Source organism: Fonsecaea pedrosoi (genome assembly GCF_000835455.1).
Source record: "Fonsecaea pedrosoi CBS 271.37 unplaced genomic scaffold supercont1.8, whole genome shotgun sequence".
Classification (NCBI taxonomy): Eukaryota; Fungi; Ascomycota; class Eurotiomycetes; order Chaetothyriales; family Herpotrichiellaceae; genus Fonsecaea; species Fonsecaea pedrosoi.
In genome coordinates, this window is record NW_013550608.1 from 522,613 (window position 1) to 540,678 (window position 18,066).

At 51.6% G+C, this 18,066-nt stretch overlaps 5 protein-coding genes across 5 annotated transcripts; 3 read left to right on the top strand and 2 right to left on the bottom strand.

Moving 5' to 3' along the window:
* Positions 1-2,393: 2,393 nt before the first annotated feature.
* Z517_11495 (uncharacterized protein) lies at positions 2,394-3,992 on the top strand (the record flags this gene model as incomplete). The annotated part of the gene is made up of 1 exon (XM_013423079.1): positions 2,394-3,992. The coding sequence occupies one exon, from the start codon at positions 2,394-2,396 to the stop codon at positions 3,990-3,992; it is 1,599 nt and encodes a 532-aa protein (XP_013278533.1).
* Positions 3,993-4,681: 689 nt separating this feature from the next.
* On the top strand, positions 4,682-5,344 carry Z517_11496 (uncharacterized protein; the record flags this gene model as incomplete). The annotated part of the gene is made up of 1 exon (XM_013423080.1): positions 4,682-5,344. One exon carries the CDS (start codon positions 4,682-4,684, stop codon positions 5,342-5,344), a length of 663 nt encoding a protein of 220 aa, XP_013278534.1.
* A 1,664-nt stretch (positions 5,345-7,008) lies between these two features.
* On the bottom strand, positions 7,009-10,506 carry Z517_11497 (uncharacterized protein; the record flags this gene model as incomplete). Its single annotated transcript, XM_013423081.1, has 1 exon — positions 7,009-10,506. One exon carries the CDS (start codon positions 10,504-10,506, stop codon positions 7,009-7,011), a length of 3,498 nt encoding a protein of 1,165 aa, XP_013278535.1.
* Positions 10,507-11,832: 1,326 nt separating this feature from the next.
* Positions 11,833-13,530, top strand: Z517_11498 (uncharacterized protein; the record flags this gene model as incomplete). The annotated part of the gene is made up of 1 exon (XM_013423082.1): positions 11,833-13,530. One exon carries the CDS (start codon positions 11,833-11,835, stop codon positions 13,528-13,530), a length of 1,698 nt encoding a protein of 565 aa, XP_013278536.1.
* A 1,161-nt stretch (positions 13,531-14,691) lies between these two features.
* Z517_11499 (uncharacterized protein) lies at positions 14,692-17,034 on the bottom strand (the record flags this gene model as incomplete). The annotated part of the gene is made up of 1 exon (XM_013423083.1): positions 14,692-17,034. The coding sequence occupies one exon, from the start codon at positions 17,032-17,034 to the stop codon at positions 14,692-14,694; it is 2,343 nt and encodes a 780-aa protein (XP_013278537.1).
* Positions 17,035-18,066: the final 1,032 nt, after the last annotated feature.

An 18,066-nucleotide genomic window follows, 5' to 3' on the forward strand; every position in this document is an offset into this window, starting at 1 on the left:
ACCCGCTGAACCACTCTCAGTTAGGAGAACAGAGCAGCAGAGGTAGAATATCAAGCCTGATGCTTCTCCAACAAGTCACTCGGCATGTATTCGGCAGTCCAAAGACTTCGACAAAGGCAGATGTGACTTGGCGAGATTGACATATGTTTGGGTGCAAAGCCCAACTCTGTTCGACGCGTCTGCGAGAGTTTACCATCCCGGCAGTGGTTGGCTACTGGTTGACTAATACCCCGTGTTTATGTGTTTATCAGGGGGACACGACCTCACAGCCACGAGGGGCGAAGACATGTCTGAGTTTCCTGTTCAGCTGAAGGGACGCGGCACAAGCCTCCATAAAGTGCATTGTGATGAACATCATCATTAGACGTACGCCCACGCACGAAAGGATGTGCTCCGTAAGCTGATAGGGACTCTTTCTAGTATGGCTAGGTAGCATTGGGTAGGCAGTGGATGAACGAGGATGGTGATGGGGGAGTTGTTTTTCGACAGCTTTCACATGCGGTTCGACCGCAATGAGCCTTCGCCAATTCGCCTGTTCTCAGCCTGCCTTCTGGTTAGCACAGACTGGACTGACACAGAAGGAAAGGGGTCTTAGGGCTTGGGGCCGCATATTAGCGAACCAATACTGCGTGCTCCATGGTGGGCCGCCGGCATGCCCTGGTCAAAGTCGGGTGATTCCAAAGCTGGGCTGCTGTGTCAAGAACCCACCAGGACTGAGGATGAACCAAAATCCCTAGAACGTGAGCTAGTTGTACGCTGCAGGTACAAAGTAAGACTCGAAGATAACTCGTAGAGAAGAAGCAGGGTATAGGCCAAAGCGAAGTGTATCAGAGTAGAACTTAAATGATACTTTGACTGGGGCAACAAACAGATCGCAGGACAAACAAGGTCAGACAGAAATATGCAGGCCTTCAAAGTTTGACAGTGACCAGTGACTGGAACCCCTCCAAAGCCGGCATCCACCGGCCGGTCACCTGGTAGATATTGTGCGGAACGTAAAAGACGAGGAGGGGAGGATCAGGAGCCAGGACATGGCAATCAGTGCGAAACACGGATGTGAAGAAAGTCAAGTGGTGTACACACATAACAAACATTGAACATTGGGTTGGGCTATCCTTCCTCCTGAAGAGGTGATCTCTGGGTACCCAGGGAATTGGTATAGGTGTCAGTAGTGGGGGTCCGTGGGCCAGTAGCCCGTGTGTTATTCCCTCCACGAGTCAGATGTGCTCAGTACTTGGGGGTACGAGTACGAGTATGAGGACATTACCGTGGCTCAGGTAGGCACGTACTTGTAGGTAACCCCCGAAGTGCCCGACCCAAAGTCCCCAGGTACCCAGGCAAGCCAGGGCTGCCACAATGTGCCGTTACGCATTTTGGCATAGTGTGCCCTAGTTCGCCCTTGTTGCCGTCCGCATCCCCTCCTGCCCTCGCTATACCATGCCTAGAAGCCATGCCTAGAAAATATTAGCGCCACACCCAGAACTCAAGTCCCCTGCCTCCGAAAATTCGAATCCGCACCCCTGTCACCCTTCCGCCGTCCGGACACCATCGTCAAAATAACTCCACCTCGAACTGGATCCACCAGGCTAAAATCTTGCATTCTCGACTTGTATCCGTTCCCTAGTGTCTGTCGCTCTCCTAGTGCCCAGTCCTTACAACGTCCTCAAGAACTGAACTCGAGCCTCTGGACTCATCTCTCTGCAAACACTCGACCTCAGTTTCTGAGACACCTGCATACACGCCAGCACCACCTCAGTTAACTGTTGTTTTGCTGCATCATACCTACACTCCTTCAAGCTTGCTTTCAGTGCCAGTGCGCAATACCACACAACACCTTGCACGTCCTGTCCCTCATTGACCTTCGCATTCTCGGACTGTTCCTCCCGCTGTAACGAATCACAGAGCCTTTCCTTGAAGTCGAGTCTGTTTGCTACCTTTCAGACCCCATCAATTGACGAACCCTTCCTTCGATTGAACGAACATCTACCAAAGACTCGGTTTTTGCCGTAGTCCTACCTCGATTTTGCAAGCCCGGTCACTTATTGCAGCACGGTTCACAGACCTTTCCAGTCATCTCACTGCATTGAGCTGCCATCCTGAAAAGTTTCACAATCTCGCTTTTGTTGACAAATTCCTAAATGTCGTAAACAACGCTCCGACCAACAGGTATCACAAACAACAGGACCTCGGACCACAAGAGCAGGATCTTGAAGAATTGGGATACTCCGTCTGTGTTTTTCTGTTTTCGCGAATCGTCACTGCAATCGCGCCGCGGCTGCAGGGACGTGTGAAAGAGTTTGGCTCTCCAAAGTCAAAACCTTGACCTCGAACCCCTACTTGGACCCGGTCTGTTCGGCCAGCGTCCTTGCACGTCACGCTGCGAGGCAGCCATAATGTCTTCCACCGAGGGAGATGATAGCTCTCGGAGCGCGGCTTATCCATGGGTTCTGGAGCACTTGTTAACCTATCCTGGAACTTACGAGATCCCCCTACGAACAATGTACACCCTCAATGCCACCACTCAACATCAACAACAGTGTCCACCAACGCCGTCGCCCAACACGGTTCTTGGCAATGCTTTTCCTAGGAAGTCTTCCATCGCCGCCGACGAGCAACAAAACATGACCACCATGACGGCCGCTGCTCAGCTGCGTGCCAATCTCATGCAACACATCTCGCAGCTACCCTCTCAGCCAACATCCTTGCCCCCAAGCTTCATCACAAACTTTGTTCGGAGATGTTTCCCCCGCGAGCTTGATCAGGTCGACTTTCCCCAAGCTTTGACTGCCATGGATTATCTAAAGGATCTTGAAGTTCGACGTCGGCGTGAGGTGGTGGCCGCTTTGGATAAGCTAGGCATTGACCAAGATGACCTCAGTCACCGAGATAAACTGGCGCGGAAATATCCCGGCGTGCTGCGCTGGGTCTCCGAAATCGAAGAGAGGGAGCGCAAAGTGGAAGCCCTCTACACTCAGGTCTATATTGGGCTGAGAAGGTGGACCTTGATCAACGAGCTTACCTTGACGCCTTTCGACAAGGGCAATTGCCTAGCTATGCTTAATACCCTTTATCCACCCATCAACATGAATGCTGGGCATTTTGTGCAACCCACTGCCCAACTCACGCCTCAAATTCTGACCCAACAACGCAATGGGTTCTTCAAGTATATCTCTGCGGTAGAGAAGAGCGGGCCATCGGTCTTGACCAACTTGATGAATCAGGCTAAGAAAGCCGAAGACCCAAATGGCTGGGTCAGTCTGCGAGATACCCTCGACAAATATGTTCGCATGGCAAACAGCATCATCGAGGAATGCTACGACATCACCGGTCACACCCCGTCACCGACCACTTCCTCTTTCAAGCCCTTTGAACATGAGGAGGAAGGTCGCCGAAAGGTTGACTCGGCTATCTCTTTTGGCTCCGAAAACTCATCAAATCGCAACTCTGCCCAGAGCAATAAGTCGGCACAAAGCCAAAAGAGCCACACGACCAGACCTAGTACAAGCAGCAGTTTCAGCAATGCCAGTCGTAGTCCCAGCCGTCACGCCTCTCACGACAAACAACTTCCCGAAAAGCCACTTCCGCCTCCTAAAGATGACGAAATCACAGTGACACAGAAGACGTCAGGGTCAACACTGGAGCGGATAGCTCGTGAACTCCGGAAAATGAAGAGTCGGAGTAATGTCAAAGACGACTTACGTCCACGTACCCCGTCTATTTCGACAGACATGGTGGCGCCCGATAACCACGATCGACCACCAACGACACCGGGAAAAGATCGCAGCCTAAAGAACAAACTTAGCATACGGAGAATGCGATCGAATGCCACTATCTCGGAAACCACTGGTCTGCGTTCTCCTAGTCGCCACGGAGAACCTGCTATCCAGGAAGTGCCAGCGTTTGATGCAGACGAGATGAGCAAGAGCCGGCAAAGATGGGAAACTCAGCAGAAGTTGAAAGAGAAGGGCATTGATGACGGGGTGAAGGCATAATGTACAACGTTGTACCAGACAATGGTTTTGTTTTTAACGACACGGTTTTGGCATCTGAGGGGATTATGGCTTGCGGCTACTGCTACCGCACGGAGGGACTTTAAGAGCCGTCTCGGCAAATGTGTAACGATACGTGATGAAGAATTACGAGAGAAAAACTGTTATTATTGGCTTGAGAATTTGGGTTCTTGTGAGGACTGACCCGGACTAGAGATATGACGCTCTCACGAGCAAATGGATGACCTTCAGAAAGAGGTTGACCCCCAAAAGTATGGTCTTCATAAAGGCGATAGCCATAGCTTGTGCTTTGACTATTGAAGCCAGTCGATGAAATACAATTTGCTGCTTTGATCTTTGAGCCCTTGACCACTATTGAAAGGATGCGTGATTCGGGTAGAAGCACATGATGGACCGCGTATGTCAACAAGCACCTGGCGAGCTGGCAACTGGTAAAGGGATCTCTGTCCGTTGTTGCGGAGAAACGAAGTTCCGGCCATTACTGAGCACCCAAGTTCCCCGCGCCGCCATTCTTTCTCAAAGAGCATGAAGAAAACAATTCACAGCAACCACTCCGACACCGATTCAAGGCCGAAGTTTGTAACTGGGAAACCCTGTGTCGAGCTCAGTACTACCCGTTCGTTTCCACTTGCCTGTCTGTTTCACCCCCGGTGAGCTCCACGGCAGCGACAATGGCCACTGAAACCAACCCTCGAGGCATCCCTACATTTCCTTTTATGAACAACGTGACAGACTATGTCAAGTCCGTCGACGAGGTGGAGTCTACGCTGCAGAGGTTTCAAGAAATGGTTTCCAAGTATACATTCATGCAGCAAAACGTGGAGCGTCGAGCGGCTGGCTTGAAGGAGAAACTACCAGAGATGAAGAGGACGCTGGAGGTGGTCAAGTTTCTGAAGAAGAAGAGGCGGGATCTTGCCGAGAGGAAAGAGGGAGGTGAGGATGGAAGTGGAGAGAAAGATATAGAAGAGGACGATCTACTGGGGGAAAAGCCCGTGGCGGGAGATGAGATTGAAACAACGTTCAGTCTTCAAGATACCCTCTACGCCAAAGCCATCATCAAACCCGCCGAGATCAACGATGTCTACCTCTGGCTTGGGGCTAATGTCATGGTAGCCTACCCGCTCGACGAAGCAGAAGAGCTCCTGCAAGGAAAACTGGACAAAGCAAAAGAGAGTCTTGCTGCTTGCGATGAGGATCTTGAGTTCCTGAGGGTGCAAATCACGACGCTCGAGGTCGCAATCGCACGGGTGCACAATTGGGATGTGGGGGAGAAGAGGAGGCTGAGAGCTCAAGGCAAACTGCCCGCGGATGAGAGTGGGAGGGACAAGGACTGAGACCCAACAGGAATAAGTTATTCTGTTGTCGTCGTCACCTTTATCACCCCCGAACTAAAGCCCAAATCAACGGCAAACTGTTTTTTGCCAGTGAGGCCTGATCCCATCAACAGCTGTCAACTCCGGCGTCGAGTGAACAAGGTGTATGCCGCCCCTCAGCTGTGTTACTGGGCATGAATGTGCGCTCTTGGTAACACCTTTGATATGCGCTCTTCTCTAACACACGGACATCGACAACGTCCGACGATCCGAGGTCTCGGCTGGCATGGTTGAAGTCAGCACCCGACTCGTCATCTCGCTACGTGAGACTGTTATTGACAAGTTACTGGTCACCGAAAACCTGGAAAGACTGTGACCACACGGATTCTCAAAAACTGCACACCACGATTCACCTGCCTCCAAACCATCTGCAATGCTGGATGTTGATATTACCAGTCAGTCCTCCACTACCAAGAACCGCGTCTAGCCAGGGGGGAATATATGACCACTTTCGTCGATTCCTTCCTTTGTCCAATCCAAATATCCCTCCAACTCGACGAGCATGTCACCAGGACCGTTCTCTCTCCCTCCAGTCCCTTTCTCAATTTACCAGAGTCCTCACAACACGAGAACTCCTCTCATCTGGCATCAGCGTCTCAATTCACCGCACTCTGACCAAGGAGAGAAAAAAAAGGAAACACTCGAGGATCTGGCTGCTAAGGATGGTCAACGGCACCTATTGTTTTGGTTATCCCATCCTAAGGATGGGACGGGGTGGGAAATATGGCAACGAGCTATCTACATAGACGGGGAGAGTCGACGACCCACTTGTCAGTAAACACCCAATCCAAAAGTTGATTTTGCTTTACGATCAGTGCTGTTGTGCTCGTGCTCTCGTGCTCTTGCCTTCTGCATGTCAACCTTGCCTACCTGCCCGCCTGCCCGCCTGCCTGCCTGCCTCTGAGCGATATGTCCGTTCCAGTAGCTACTTTCCCGAGACCATGGATCATCGAAATCTCCAAACCTTCATTCAACACAAAGAAGAGTGAATGTTATAAACATAGCAATGGGTGTGGTGTTGCACTCAGCCTTGTTCCCGAAAGCCCGATGCTGGGCGAGGCTGAGGCTGAGGCTGAGGCTGAGAAAGCCCCTGAAGGGCTTTGGGCGGACAGACACCGAGAAGAACCACACTGTAGACTAGGCGAGCAACTGGAAACTGGTGAATGGCAACTGACGATGCATGTCTATTTGAATTCCTCCGACTCTACGAGGTAATAGTGAAAGGAAGACAAAAGAAAAACTCAAAGTAATTAGTTAGTGTTATTGACAGCAATGGGTGGCCTCTCTGCACCAGCATCGACCTGTTCGTCGATGCGTATCTTTGTCTTGGTGGTGGCAGATATTGCGATCCCAGTTGCATACTTCATTCATCACCTGCATCATTCATCTCATTCGTCTCAATGTGCTCATTCGACATCCCACGATCCTTGACATCCCCGTCGTCCCTCGGAGCTAATGATATCACCTCCACAAGTTCATGTCCAATGCAATCCAGGGAGACGCATTTATGCATTATGCTTCAGTTCTATTCATACACGTCATTAGTCGTACAAATGAGTACATCTTTCTTCTCTTTCCAACTCGCGGCATGCCTGAAGACGTCTGTGTTCTTAGCCCCCACGTTACTAGTGTTGCTTTGGAATATTGACTGCGCTCTGCTCGCCATCCGTCGCTTCTCCTTCAATGTGCTCATGCTCAGCGGATGGAGTGACAGGCTCGTCGGGCATAGATTTGACATAGTCTGGTGCTTGGAAGACCGAGTCCAAGCCTTTGCGATCGCTTCTAGCAGGTTTCAAAGTGTCTTCACCCCACCAACTCACATCCTTTCCAAATAGAGATTCGTTGGGCGAGGGTAGCGACACTGTCGATAGGTTTCGATGCTCTATATTTCCATTGGCACCACACGCTGTACGCATATGCATCGGTGAAATCGCCGGAGAGCTGAAACTTCGAGCTTTGCGAGCGACATCTGGAGTCTCATCCACCCTCGACGGACTAGGGTGATGCTGTAAGCCAACGTCTTTGCGGTGGTCGGCAGCTCTATTTGCTTTGCTGTATTCGGCTCGGCGAGGTTGGCAGCTAGCAGCTCCATTTTCAGTAAGGCTGTTGCTCCGAGACTTCCTTCGATCGTCAGCGTCGCGCAACATCTCAGCTGGTCCTTTGACAATGGCGCCCCCCACAGCAAGCATAATTGCTACGCTGAACTTGCCCCAGAGATACAATGATCGGCCCCAGCCATTTTGTGGCCCGTTCACTGGAGGGGTACGGTTGACTGCAGAGGTTGATGAAGGAGATGTTTGTGCTTGGTTTTCTGATTCCTCGATCTCGCCACCAGAGCGTGGCGGACCAGCCTCGCTTATGGATCGACAGAAGGGTTGAGTGAGAGACCGATCAGGATCCGGAAGACAGCACTGATCAGCAATACTCTCACCGTCGTACTTTGCCCAGTCCCAGTCTTCGTGATCGGTCTTTGGTCGCTGGTAGCCAATGAATAATCCAAGTACCCACCAGCTTAGTTTCCCGAACATTGCCCAGTTTGACCGCCAGGCATTTGCTATGACCCGCCGTGCCAGAGACAGTGGATCTCGTTTGAAGCCTTGAATGTACGTCGTATACCTTGATAGGGTTGCATAAACCGTTTGGATCGTCAAGGTCGCTAGAGGCTTGGAACTTATGCCACGATGCTGTAACATTTCAAGAGGAGTGCGCGTTGGGGCGGTGGCTTGTTTCTTTGGAAGAGAAGGGCACTCGTTCATCGACTTCCGGGTGTTCTGCTCGGCGATAGAGCCAGATGTGACGACTCCAAGGCGACTGGGTCGACACATCTGACCATTGCGGTATTCATGATCAATAGCGTCATCTTTCGAGTCATCTGACTCGCATATTGAGCTTGTTTTCCTCCGTTTTCGAGGATTGAGTGGCAAGTCAGGGTAACCTCTGGAGGGGGATGAATTCCCTCCGCAGGGGGTTCGATGGTCTGAAAATAAGGGACGAGGAATGTCAACGTTACCTCGCAAATGAGATGCATCTAAACTCTCCAAGTCTGACCGAGTATATCGCCGATTAAAGACTTTACTGTTTCCAGAAACATCAGGGGCGTCTTCATCTTCTCCCTCAGTCATACCAACGGTGGTGTGATGTGGATTATGCGCCACATCTCCAGGCAGAGAAGATATTGTCTTCGAAACCCAGGAGCGAATTTGTGGACTAGAACAAGGCTCCATGGTCGACTCAATCTCGCCTGCCTGCTGTGGACATTGATACTGAGCCGTGTTGCCTGAAAAGGAAAGTCCTTCGAGAGGCTCTTGGAGAACCTCCGGTTGGAAGGCTTGCTCATCACTGGCGAAAACCTCGTCCAAGCTCTGATAATCTGTTCCGAGACGATCAAGAAAATTGTCTGAACTCGGAAAGGGAGTCTCGAGGCGGTCTCCAAGAACTGCATGCGTAAATGGAGTTTCTTCAAATCGTCTTGTCTCAGAGCTAGGGAGAATGGGGAGTCCTCGAGTGGGTGACGTGACGGGTGTGGTTGAAGGAAGGTTACCACTTTCGGCCGTGAATGTTGGCAAAAGCAATGGCTTTAGCTGTGTTGATCCAGGCATGAATTTCCGAGGCCGCCTCTTTGAAGGATGTCTCAGGACTGTCTGCGACCGACTTTGCGTACGAACATGCCCACCCATCATATCAGGGCTATTTGAAGAGCTAGAGACAAGTGTTGCCCGTCCCGACTCAATGCCGTGCGCATCTTGTAGCTCGGTTTCTTCCAACACAGAGTCAATCGAGAGCCTATCATCGACAGCGTCCAAGGAGCGAGCAGTGGCGTCGAATGGACTTGCCGACAACGGCGACGACGGGGGATGCGCCGCAAAGTAGTCAGAGGCCGCGAGTGCCGGAGACGCAACAATTGACTGGGGTCGGCTCTGGAATGTCGGGAGGACTGGTGATGTGGGCAATCTTGGGATGACGAGTGACATAGGACGGCCACTTTTTCGTCTAGGAGTGGGTATGCCGCTGGAGGGTTGAGCCTTTGTCGGCGATAAGGCCAGAAGCTGGGTCAAAACCTCATTGCGTTTTGTCATATCGCGATTTGTTGTCTCCAGGCTTGACCGTTCTTCCTCCAGCTTCTCAATCTTCGCCTTTAGAACTTCCAAGGCGTTTTGGTCAGACCTCTTTTCTTCGCGATCGCATTCTAGATCGTGGATCATCGACTTCTTAAGTTCGACCTCATCTTCTAGATCCTTAATCCTGCGCTTCAATTTGAGCTCCATCTCCGTCGATCTTTCGACTGTTTCATGGAGTTCAAATTCGAAAGAAGCCCTGATGGCTTCCATCTCCTTCTTCAGACGTTCATTCTCTTCCTTCGCTTTTCGGAGCTTCTCTTTCCAGGGCATATGAGTGGTAGGTGAATACATGGCGTCTTTGACCATCTGTAACTCATTTTCGATGTGCTCTATGTATTCTTCTGAATTGAATCTCGGCTTCGTCTGAGAAGCCTTACGATGTGACCCCGAACGCACTTGGCGATAATATGGCGAATCCTTGCGAGGTGAAGACCGCTGAAGGTTTACCGAGACCTCTCTAAGGCCCATATTGACAGGGCTTTCTCGCAAAGAATCGGGGCCTGAGGGAGGGTGTAAGTCACTGTATGCGTCGTGGTAGACTGATGGTGTATTGGCTCCTGTGTCACGGATCGTAGTCTTCTCTGGGGAATCCTGGAAGATTGGTAGAGCAGCCCGTTTCTTCAAACCTCGAATCCGGCAAGTATTCGCATTCGAGATCTCGGCCAGTATGGCAGATTCCGTCGAGGCACTGCTCAACTTCTCGGCCTTGTTCAAGTCACTGCCATTCTCTTCTCGTCGATTAAACCTCGGTGATGGAAAATACGGAGAGTCGTTCTCGGATGAGCGGTTTAGGGAAGGAAATGGGACGCTGATGCCATTCACTGACAGGCTCTGTGCCGAGAACTTCGCGTGACGAGTCTGGAGCAGTCTCTGCTGTCGAGTGTGAGGTGCAGACTTGGGTGTTGTATGACTAGAAGGATACTCGTGGAAAGACGATGGTATTGACCGTGAGCGGACGTGTAGGGTGGTCACGGGTGATTGGGGGTGGGCATGGGCGTCGTCCATCGTCTCGTGGGATCAAGAATTGTGTTGTCATGGAACTATGACGCTGGCCGGAGAATTCGCAAGCCCCAAAATACTCACCATTGGTGATCGACCCGGCCAGAAGTGCTAGTAAGAGGGTTTGGAGGGGGAGGGGGGCAAGGGATTCGACAGGATTGAAATTAACCAACATTCCAGACCTCGCGCCGCGAGGACTGATGCAATACGGGGCTCTTTGAGAGCAAAGGAATGCAAGAAGTGAAGATCTGCTTGGATAAAGGAGAGGCTGGTGAAGATGCTCAAGCCTGAAAAAAGGACGATTGAATTGTGAAAGGAAGAGAACATGCCACGCAGGCGCAACCTGAGCCAGCGAGCGGGTTGACACGGAAGAAGGAGGAACAGCCCTCGTGGTCCGCGAGAAATTAATTGCTCTGACAAAAAAGGTGAGTGTTTACATTGTACTCATTTCGGAGGATCGCTGCGCTGGGCTGCTAGATGGAGCCGTGGGCCGAGTAAGCGTTGAGATGCTGCTAATTAGGCACCCAGATAGGTAGGAACTGCGGTCCACGGGCAGCAATCCAAGGGTCGTCATAGGCAGAGGCGCCCCCGCTTCAGCCCGCTAGAGGACTTCGCTAGGACGGGAAAACTTACCCAGAACACTCCCGGAAGCCTACTAGAACATTTAGCACGTTGGCGGTTGCTGGTGCCGAGGTACTCATCTGCAGGTACATGTTGTCACGCAATGGTGCACACGCTATCACGTGATATTTAAACTAGACCCGTTCTGATTCTTGGCATATTAACTTCCCCATCCTCAACTCGCAACATCCCTCGTACTGTCTAACAATAATACATGTCTCTTACCCTACAGAATAGGGCTCTGCCACATCGCCAAGGCTGAGATCGCTACCTCAGTGACTAGCTACGTCGTCTCAAGTTGTATGCCCATCGGAATCATATTGATCACATTGACAATGCTCCACTTGTCGGTCCTCGTTCCTCTTGCCTTTGTCTATAATAGCGCCCATTCACTTGAGGCCATCCTATTGTTGTCCTTTTTTGTCCTTCACAAACCCGCTAGCCCTAGGAATAGATCTATCGTTGCTATTCATATTCTATTCACAACGGGGGACAAAGACAACCTCGTAATAGGACTTGGTCTGAATGACCTTGTTTCAAAGGTAGGTGGGCGGCGCCTTAAAGAGAGAGCTGTAATGATGTTGCCCTGTGGTTCCATGTTTCCATTGACTCGATTTACTACTGTCTACTTCATTCACTCTGTGCGTGAGAACCCATTGAATATCCTCTGCCCAACCTGATACGTGAAACGCTCTCCCCCCATAGTTCAACATGTGCAAGATCATTAGGTACCGCTACACCAAGTGCTGGAGACCCGCAGACGCGGGTGAAGACTACGACGAGCACGATCCGAAAAACCTCTGTGATGGCGGCGTCGACAGCCAAAAAATACCCTGCTTCACCGATGTCTGCGACCAGCACGAAGATGGCATTCCGAGATACCAATACGTGTTTGGTGGATTTCTCAATGAACCGCCAAAATGCAACCCGACCGTGGAAATCTGTTATATACCGACTCACTGTGCCTTGCATCGTCAGCAAATGGTTTGTGCTGGTATTCCCGTACCAGTCGACGCAAACATCCATACTGAACCCGAAGCACCATTGCCAGACTTTACGTGGCATATCCCCCGAGTGCCATTAAGGGATCCTGGCTTCCGCATGGTGGACTGGAATCCAGAACCACGGAGGGTGCCTCTGGACCAACCTCCTGTCAGCCCCAAGACACAGGCCACATTCAATCCTGAGCAAGGCGGCGTCATCAATGCAATGTATGATCCTGAACACTGGGTTTCGGCCGATGACCGCCCTATAGATTTACTAGAGAATCATTACGCCGATCCGGACGTCAACGACTTTCCGGCCTTTCCTAGAATCAAGGGGCCGGCTATGCCACCGCCAGGACCACCCTCTACGCAAGACATGCAGACTCCAGTTCCTCAATCAGTCCAAGCGGAGCCACAACCTGCCAACTCCCAGCTGCCATCCCAGTGCAATGGCTCACAAGGCCAGCCACAACATAGCAACCCTCAGAATGAGCAGCAAACCCTTAGTGCAGTTACAGGGGATATACCACTGCCGGCTCTATTGTCAGGAAACATGTTCGGAAACTGGCGAGAGGTGTCGAAAGCCGGGCGGTCAAGCACGGGTTTGTCGTCATCAGAGAGCTCATCATCTTCACCTCAGGTTCCGGCTGTTGGCTGGCCCAATCGAGATTTGTCCTCCACCCCAGATCCAGAATCAACTGGCAAATCACCGATCTGGGAACAGGATTTGCTGGCACAGCTCCAATCCTTCTCTGGAGGAGACAAGAGCCGAGCTCCGCAGCCGGTCAGTCGGCTACAGTCACCGGGCCAAAATGCTAACCCGCAAGGACAAAAAAGAAGTGACGACGACGGCGAGGGAGAGCAAATACCCCTCAAAAGACGCAAGCTCAATTCCGGAACACCAGCCACGTCTATTGCAAAGCGACATGACATGACCCTACGCAGTAGCGGCGCGGGCGCTTCGACTGCTAGGGGAACTAGCACCACTGGTCCGACGAGCACGCACCGCATGAAACTTCGGCCTTGGACACCCAGGATTGCCCCAGCACCTACCCCTGTACGGCCAAATACTCCAGCGGCCGGGACAGTGACAAAGAGGAAAACCAGGACTGTCGCTAGAGCAGGAACTCGCGGCAGTGGCATCTCCAACCCACCCGGCAAGGCAAAGTCTACCAGCAAACCGAAGCTGCCTCCTCAGAGAGCGAACAAAGTGCAAAAGGAACAGAAGAAGCAGAAGAAGCAGGAAACTAAGAAGACGACGACACAAACCCAAAGACCAGCTCGGAAGCAAGTTCGAGGACGAGGGACTGCACCGCAACAAGCAGCTACGTCCACAACCCCGTTGTCGACTTCCACAACGGGGCCCATGACCCGGTCAAGGCGCGCCGCACAGGGAGCCCAGCTCAACCCCGGAATGGATTGAGCGAGCACAACGTCCACGGTACTTTATATTACCACCCAAACTAACTCGAGTTTTTTTTTTTTTTTTTATGTTTTCTTGCCCGAGTCTTCCTGATCGGGTTCAATACCGGGTACTGGGTGGGTGAGTACGTATCAATATTCCCTCGTCGGCAGGGATGATCGACTTTGAGATGGAGGCAAGGCGGAGGCGAAAGCGAAGGTGAAGGATATTCCACCCACGGAAAAAATGTACAACAAAGAATAATGACAGAGCTCTTTCCAAATTGCCATGTGCTGAACCATGTCTGGATCCGGGTTGGATATCAAATGGTGCTGTTGTGCTGTTGGACCCAATTCCCTGCACATGATCCATGTTGATCCATGCCCTCTACATGTGAGGAGAGAAGGGAGGCGAGTGGGTGCGACCGGATCACAGATGGATGGAAAAAGCACACAGAGAGCCTTGCAAGCAAGTGGAGAAACATCTAGGCAGAGGCAATATCAAGCAGCGTTAAAATAGTTCTGCAGGGTTGAGCGACTGTGACCACGGCCTCGAGTGGACGAGAGACCGATGCATTCCCTCTTGATCAATTGAGAAACCAGAAGCAACAAATTTGCTCTTCTGGAATGGGTCTGCTTTACCCAGTCAAACGCGCAAGCGCTAATTTCAAGACGACCCCCTTGACTTGCCGGAGATCCCAAATCGACCGTGACAGCTCTTGCTAGATCTCATTGTCCCCCCGTGATACCAAGTCCCAAACTCCAAGCCTGTCTCAAATACAGCGGACAGGGTGCTGTGCTGAGCTTGGTCTGTTTCCCCAGTCCCCTTTTCCTGTACCTCATGAGAAAACCAAAACTAAACTGCATGCACAAAGGACGGCAAAAACCTGTCACGCGGTGGGTATAGGCGAAGAAGCGAAAAAAAACCTCCCAGATGTCACTCGCCCTTGAGTAGACGTCCACGCAGGCGAGAACCACTGGCGAAAATATGTATGTCATAAACTTTTAATATCTTGACATCTTAACATCGTGATAAACATTGGCGAGCCATTCCTGACACGATTTGTGTGCTCAGCCAAGGATGGAGAGAGTGGACCGCGTCGATTGACCAAAGAAACAATGCGCGACCAGACTGTTGATGCACGAGGAACGAAGGAGTCGACTTTCCTGTAGCTGTCATAACTCAAGGCTGATCTTTGGAGGCAGAGGACCCAAATGTGGGCACCCAAGTGCCGTCGTTGCTGACAAGAATTCCCCGCGCATGCAATTGGTTGTTCCTTTCCAAAGTGTCGCGTACATCTAGTAGAAAGTCATCGATTAGCAGCGACTTTGGGTGCGCATCCTTTGAACATATGGGACATTTCCAGCAATGATTTTCCGTCAGGCCCCCTTTGTCGACGCCCGTTGCATGAGAGGAGAGAAACGCTTCCAGATCGAAACATTCCCGGTGTCGACACTCCCGGCTTCGAGCCGGTGTTCGCCAAACAGAATACGTGAGTGGATCTATCAGGTCAATGTAGATGCCGGAGGCCTTGACAACCAGATCGTGGTCTTGAGACCCACCCTGGTTGGTCTCGAAGGAATTCAAAATCTCTTTTCGAATACATGCCGCGGGGAGTCCGGTGGACATGGCTTTAATCTCGTCGTAAGTTGCCACGCAGATGAGTTCGATTGCCATCAGATACATGCAATGCGAATCTCTTTCTGTCGGATGGAAGTATGCCACAACTTCGATCTCGTTATCGCCTTCGATCAAGAGATCCGTCACATCTAACGCCAGACCGACACCGCGTTGATGGTTGCTCAAGTCAACATCGATATCTCCGTTGATTACCACGGATGCGAGCATCGGCCACTTCGAAGTCCGCTTGTGGAAATCCGCCTGGGTGGGTGTGAAAGGCGGTGTCCCTCGGCCGTCGATAGCAACTGACCTTAATCTGAAATGTAACTTGCCATCTGCAGCCTCCCGTTCTCTAGGGTTGGTCTGTCCTTCGGGTAGAGTGGTTGCTCTTCGCGCCCAAACGTTGTGTGGAATGTGGACATGCCACTGAATGATAGGTGAATGTGCGTGAATACATTGTTGAAGCACTATCGCGTCCTCGACAAAGGGGTAGAGGGTGGTCGTAGACACATTGCTACTGGAATCAGTCAGGCCTTCATGTTCCTGATCGAGAGTGCGTGCTTGATGTAACGGAGCCCTTCTAGATGCTGCAGCAGTGATGTGCGATGGAGCAGATCGAGCGTCAACCGGAATCCGGCGTCGAGCCTGTGAGGCTTGATTCGGCAAAATAGCCGTGGACGATGGTGTCGCCCGCCTGTCAACGCTCGGCGATGATCTCGGTGATGGGACTACATGCTGTGAGTCGGCTGTAGGTGGTCTCACTCTTGATGACTGCGCGGAGGACATCGAGCGCTGCTCTCCCTCTGGTGTCGTGGAAGGTATACTTGTGTTCCTTTCACTGTATTGCGGCACCTGAGTGGGGGCTGTCAATCCGACTTCACCGGAAGAGACTTGGTTTGGCTCCAAATGTCTTTCAAGAGATCGGCTCGAAGATGGGGATGAAAAACAGGGAGTAGTCGTGTGGTTAGCCGGAGTGGTGGAAAACCGGCTTGCTGTATGGGGTCCGGCAGGATGTAGAGATTGCGCTCTGAGCTGTAGGTATCCTTCCCTCCATGCATCCACCAAGTCTCGGAAATCGGATTCAGATACGTTCAGTTGAGCTGGGTGGCGGGTGTATATACCCACCAGCTTTGTCGTTTCTTCACTGAAGAGGTTGAAAACCTTCTTAAACATGCTCGAGCTATCAGCGTAGTTGGAATAAAGGTGGTAGAAGAGAGCCTTCTGTAAGATAGGAGAAGGTAACCTCAACTCAGTCATCAGCTGAACTGGCGCAGGTGGAACGCTTTCTCGACTCGCGCTAGCCTTTAATGTGCTGAATGCAGTATGAAATATTTCGAGGCATGAGCGAACGTCAGCCAGAACAGGACGAAGTGGCGAGTCTGTATCTTTTACTATTTCTTCTCTGGGATAGGGGAACGTCCTTAATAGCGCGGATAAGTCTGGGTTGGACGCGGTATCTCCACACAAAATCGAACACAGAGATCCGAGGCCATCAAAGTGCTCCTTCTTCAGATTTAGCGGCCCAATGAACTCCCAAGTTGTCGGCAAATAATTACTGCAAAGTAGATGTGCGAGGAGGAAAAACTGGTCGTTGAGTTGGCAGGCTTCTCGCAACATATCGATTCTCCCATAGCTAAAATCCGCCGACTGATCTGACTCGGGTGTGGCGATGGCAGCTAGTGAAGATTCTAGCTGTTGGCTAAGGGGGGTAACGTGTGGCCTTGCCGGGGACTCCTGAGGGGTGGGCAGCTGCTGCCCTGAAGGCTCCAACCTCTCGGAAACAGGGCTTGGACGAATCACCCGCGCCTCGTCCCCGTTCGCGTCCATTTTCCGCTTAGTGGTGCGACCTGTAAATGTCGGCTGCTTTTGAGAGAGAATTTTCGAGGGACTGTTTAGCAGGGACATGATGGACACATGCCGTGTTGGCGGCGGTGAATGCAGAGAATGGGAACTGGAAGAGACACCGTGTGCCTCGCTAAGTGTAGGCATTCCTATTCGAGCCCGGTCTCCTTCGCGAGTATTTGGCTTCATGAATCCTATCGTTGGCCTTGATTCCTCAGCACTCGAATTATCAGGAGCATGATCTGGTAGCAATGCTGAAGGCTTTCGGTTGATGTCGACCGGGCTCCCTGGAACGATTGTGCGTGAGTCATTGTCGCATGGTATTATATCCGAGACCGGAGTACATGAGTCCTGTGGTGGTGCATTTCGGGATTGATCATCTGGGGTGCATGTGGACCTCGTTCCGGTTCTGGTATCCAAGATAGTCGACGAGGTGGTCGATGGAGCGGATGAGGCGGTTGTGGCGGGTGGAATATTTCGTCCAAGTTTGATCGTAACGGGCCCAGCCTCGCAGGGACCTTTTGCAGGAATCGGCGAACATCGTTGGGAGGCCCGTGGAGTGGGCTTCTTCGGTTGACGAGTCGACCGATTAGGAGTGCGGGCAGAACTGGCATGAGATGCTCTGTCCGCCATCCACAGCAATGGCCAGAGCCAGGAAGGCTATTATTGGGATAAGAAGATGTTGATAGCCATTCAGGCTTGTGAGCGATCAAGAGCAAAGGCTGAAGTTGGTGTCCACGTTTGACTCAAGCAGACTTGAATGATACCCAACGACAAGCTAAGTTTCCATTGAGAAGACAACGCAGGTGGAGAGATGATGGTTGGTTATCTATGAACAAAGGTTGGAATCAGACCACAAATTCGAGGGCGGGAGGACTGCATTGAGTTTGGAAGGAAACGGAGAAGAAAGCGGCGGAGCAGCTGTTGCTGTCAGCTCTCGCAGGGGCTGGACTGACGGCGCGTAAAACGAGGCTGTAAGGACAAGCGGGTGGAAATAAAAGACAGGCGTGCGATCTCGCCAGCACAGGAGGACAACCGATTGCAGTCAGCAGCAAGAGATGGAGGAGGAGGAGGAAGAGGAAGATGAGGAGGCAG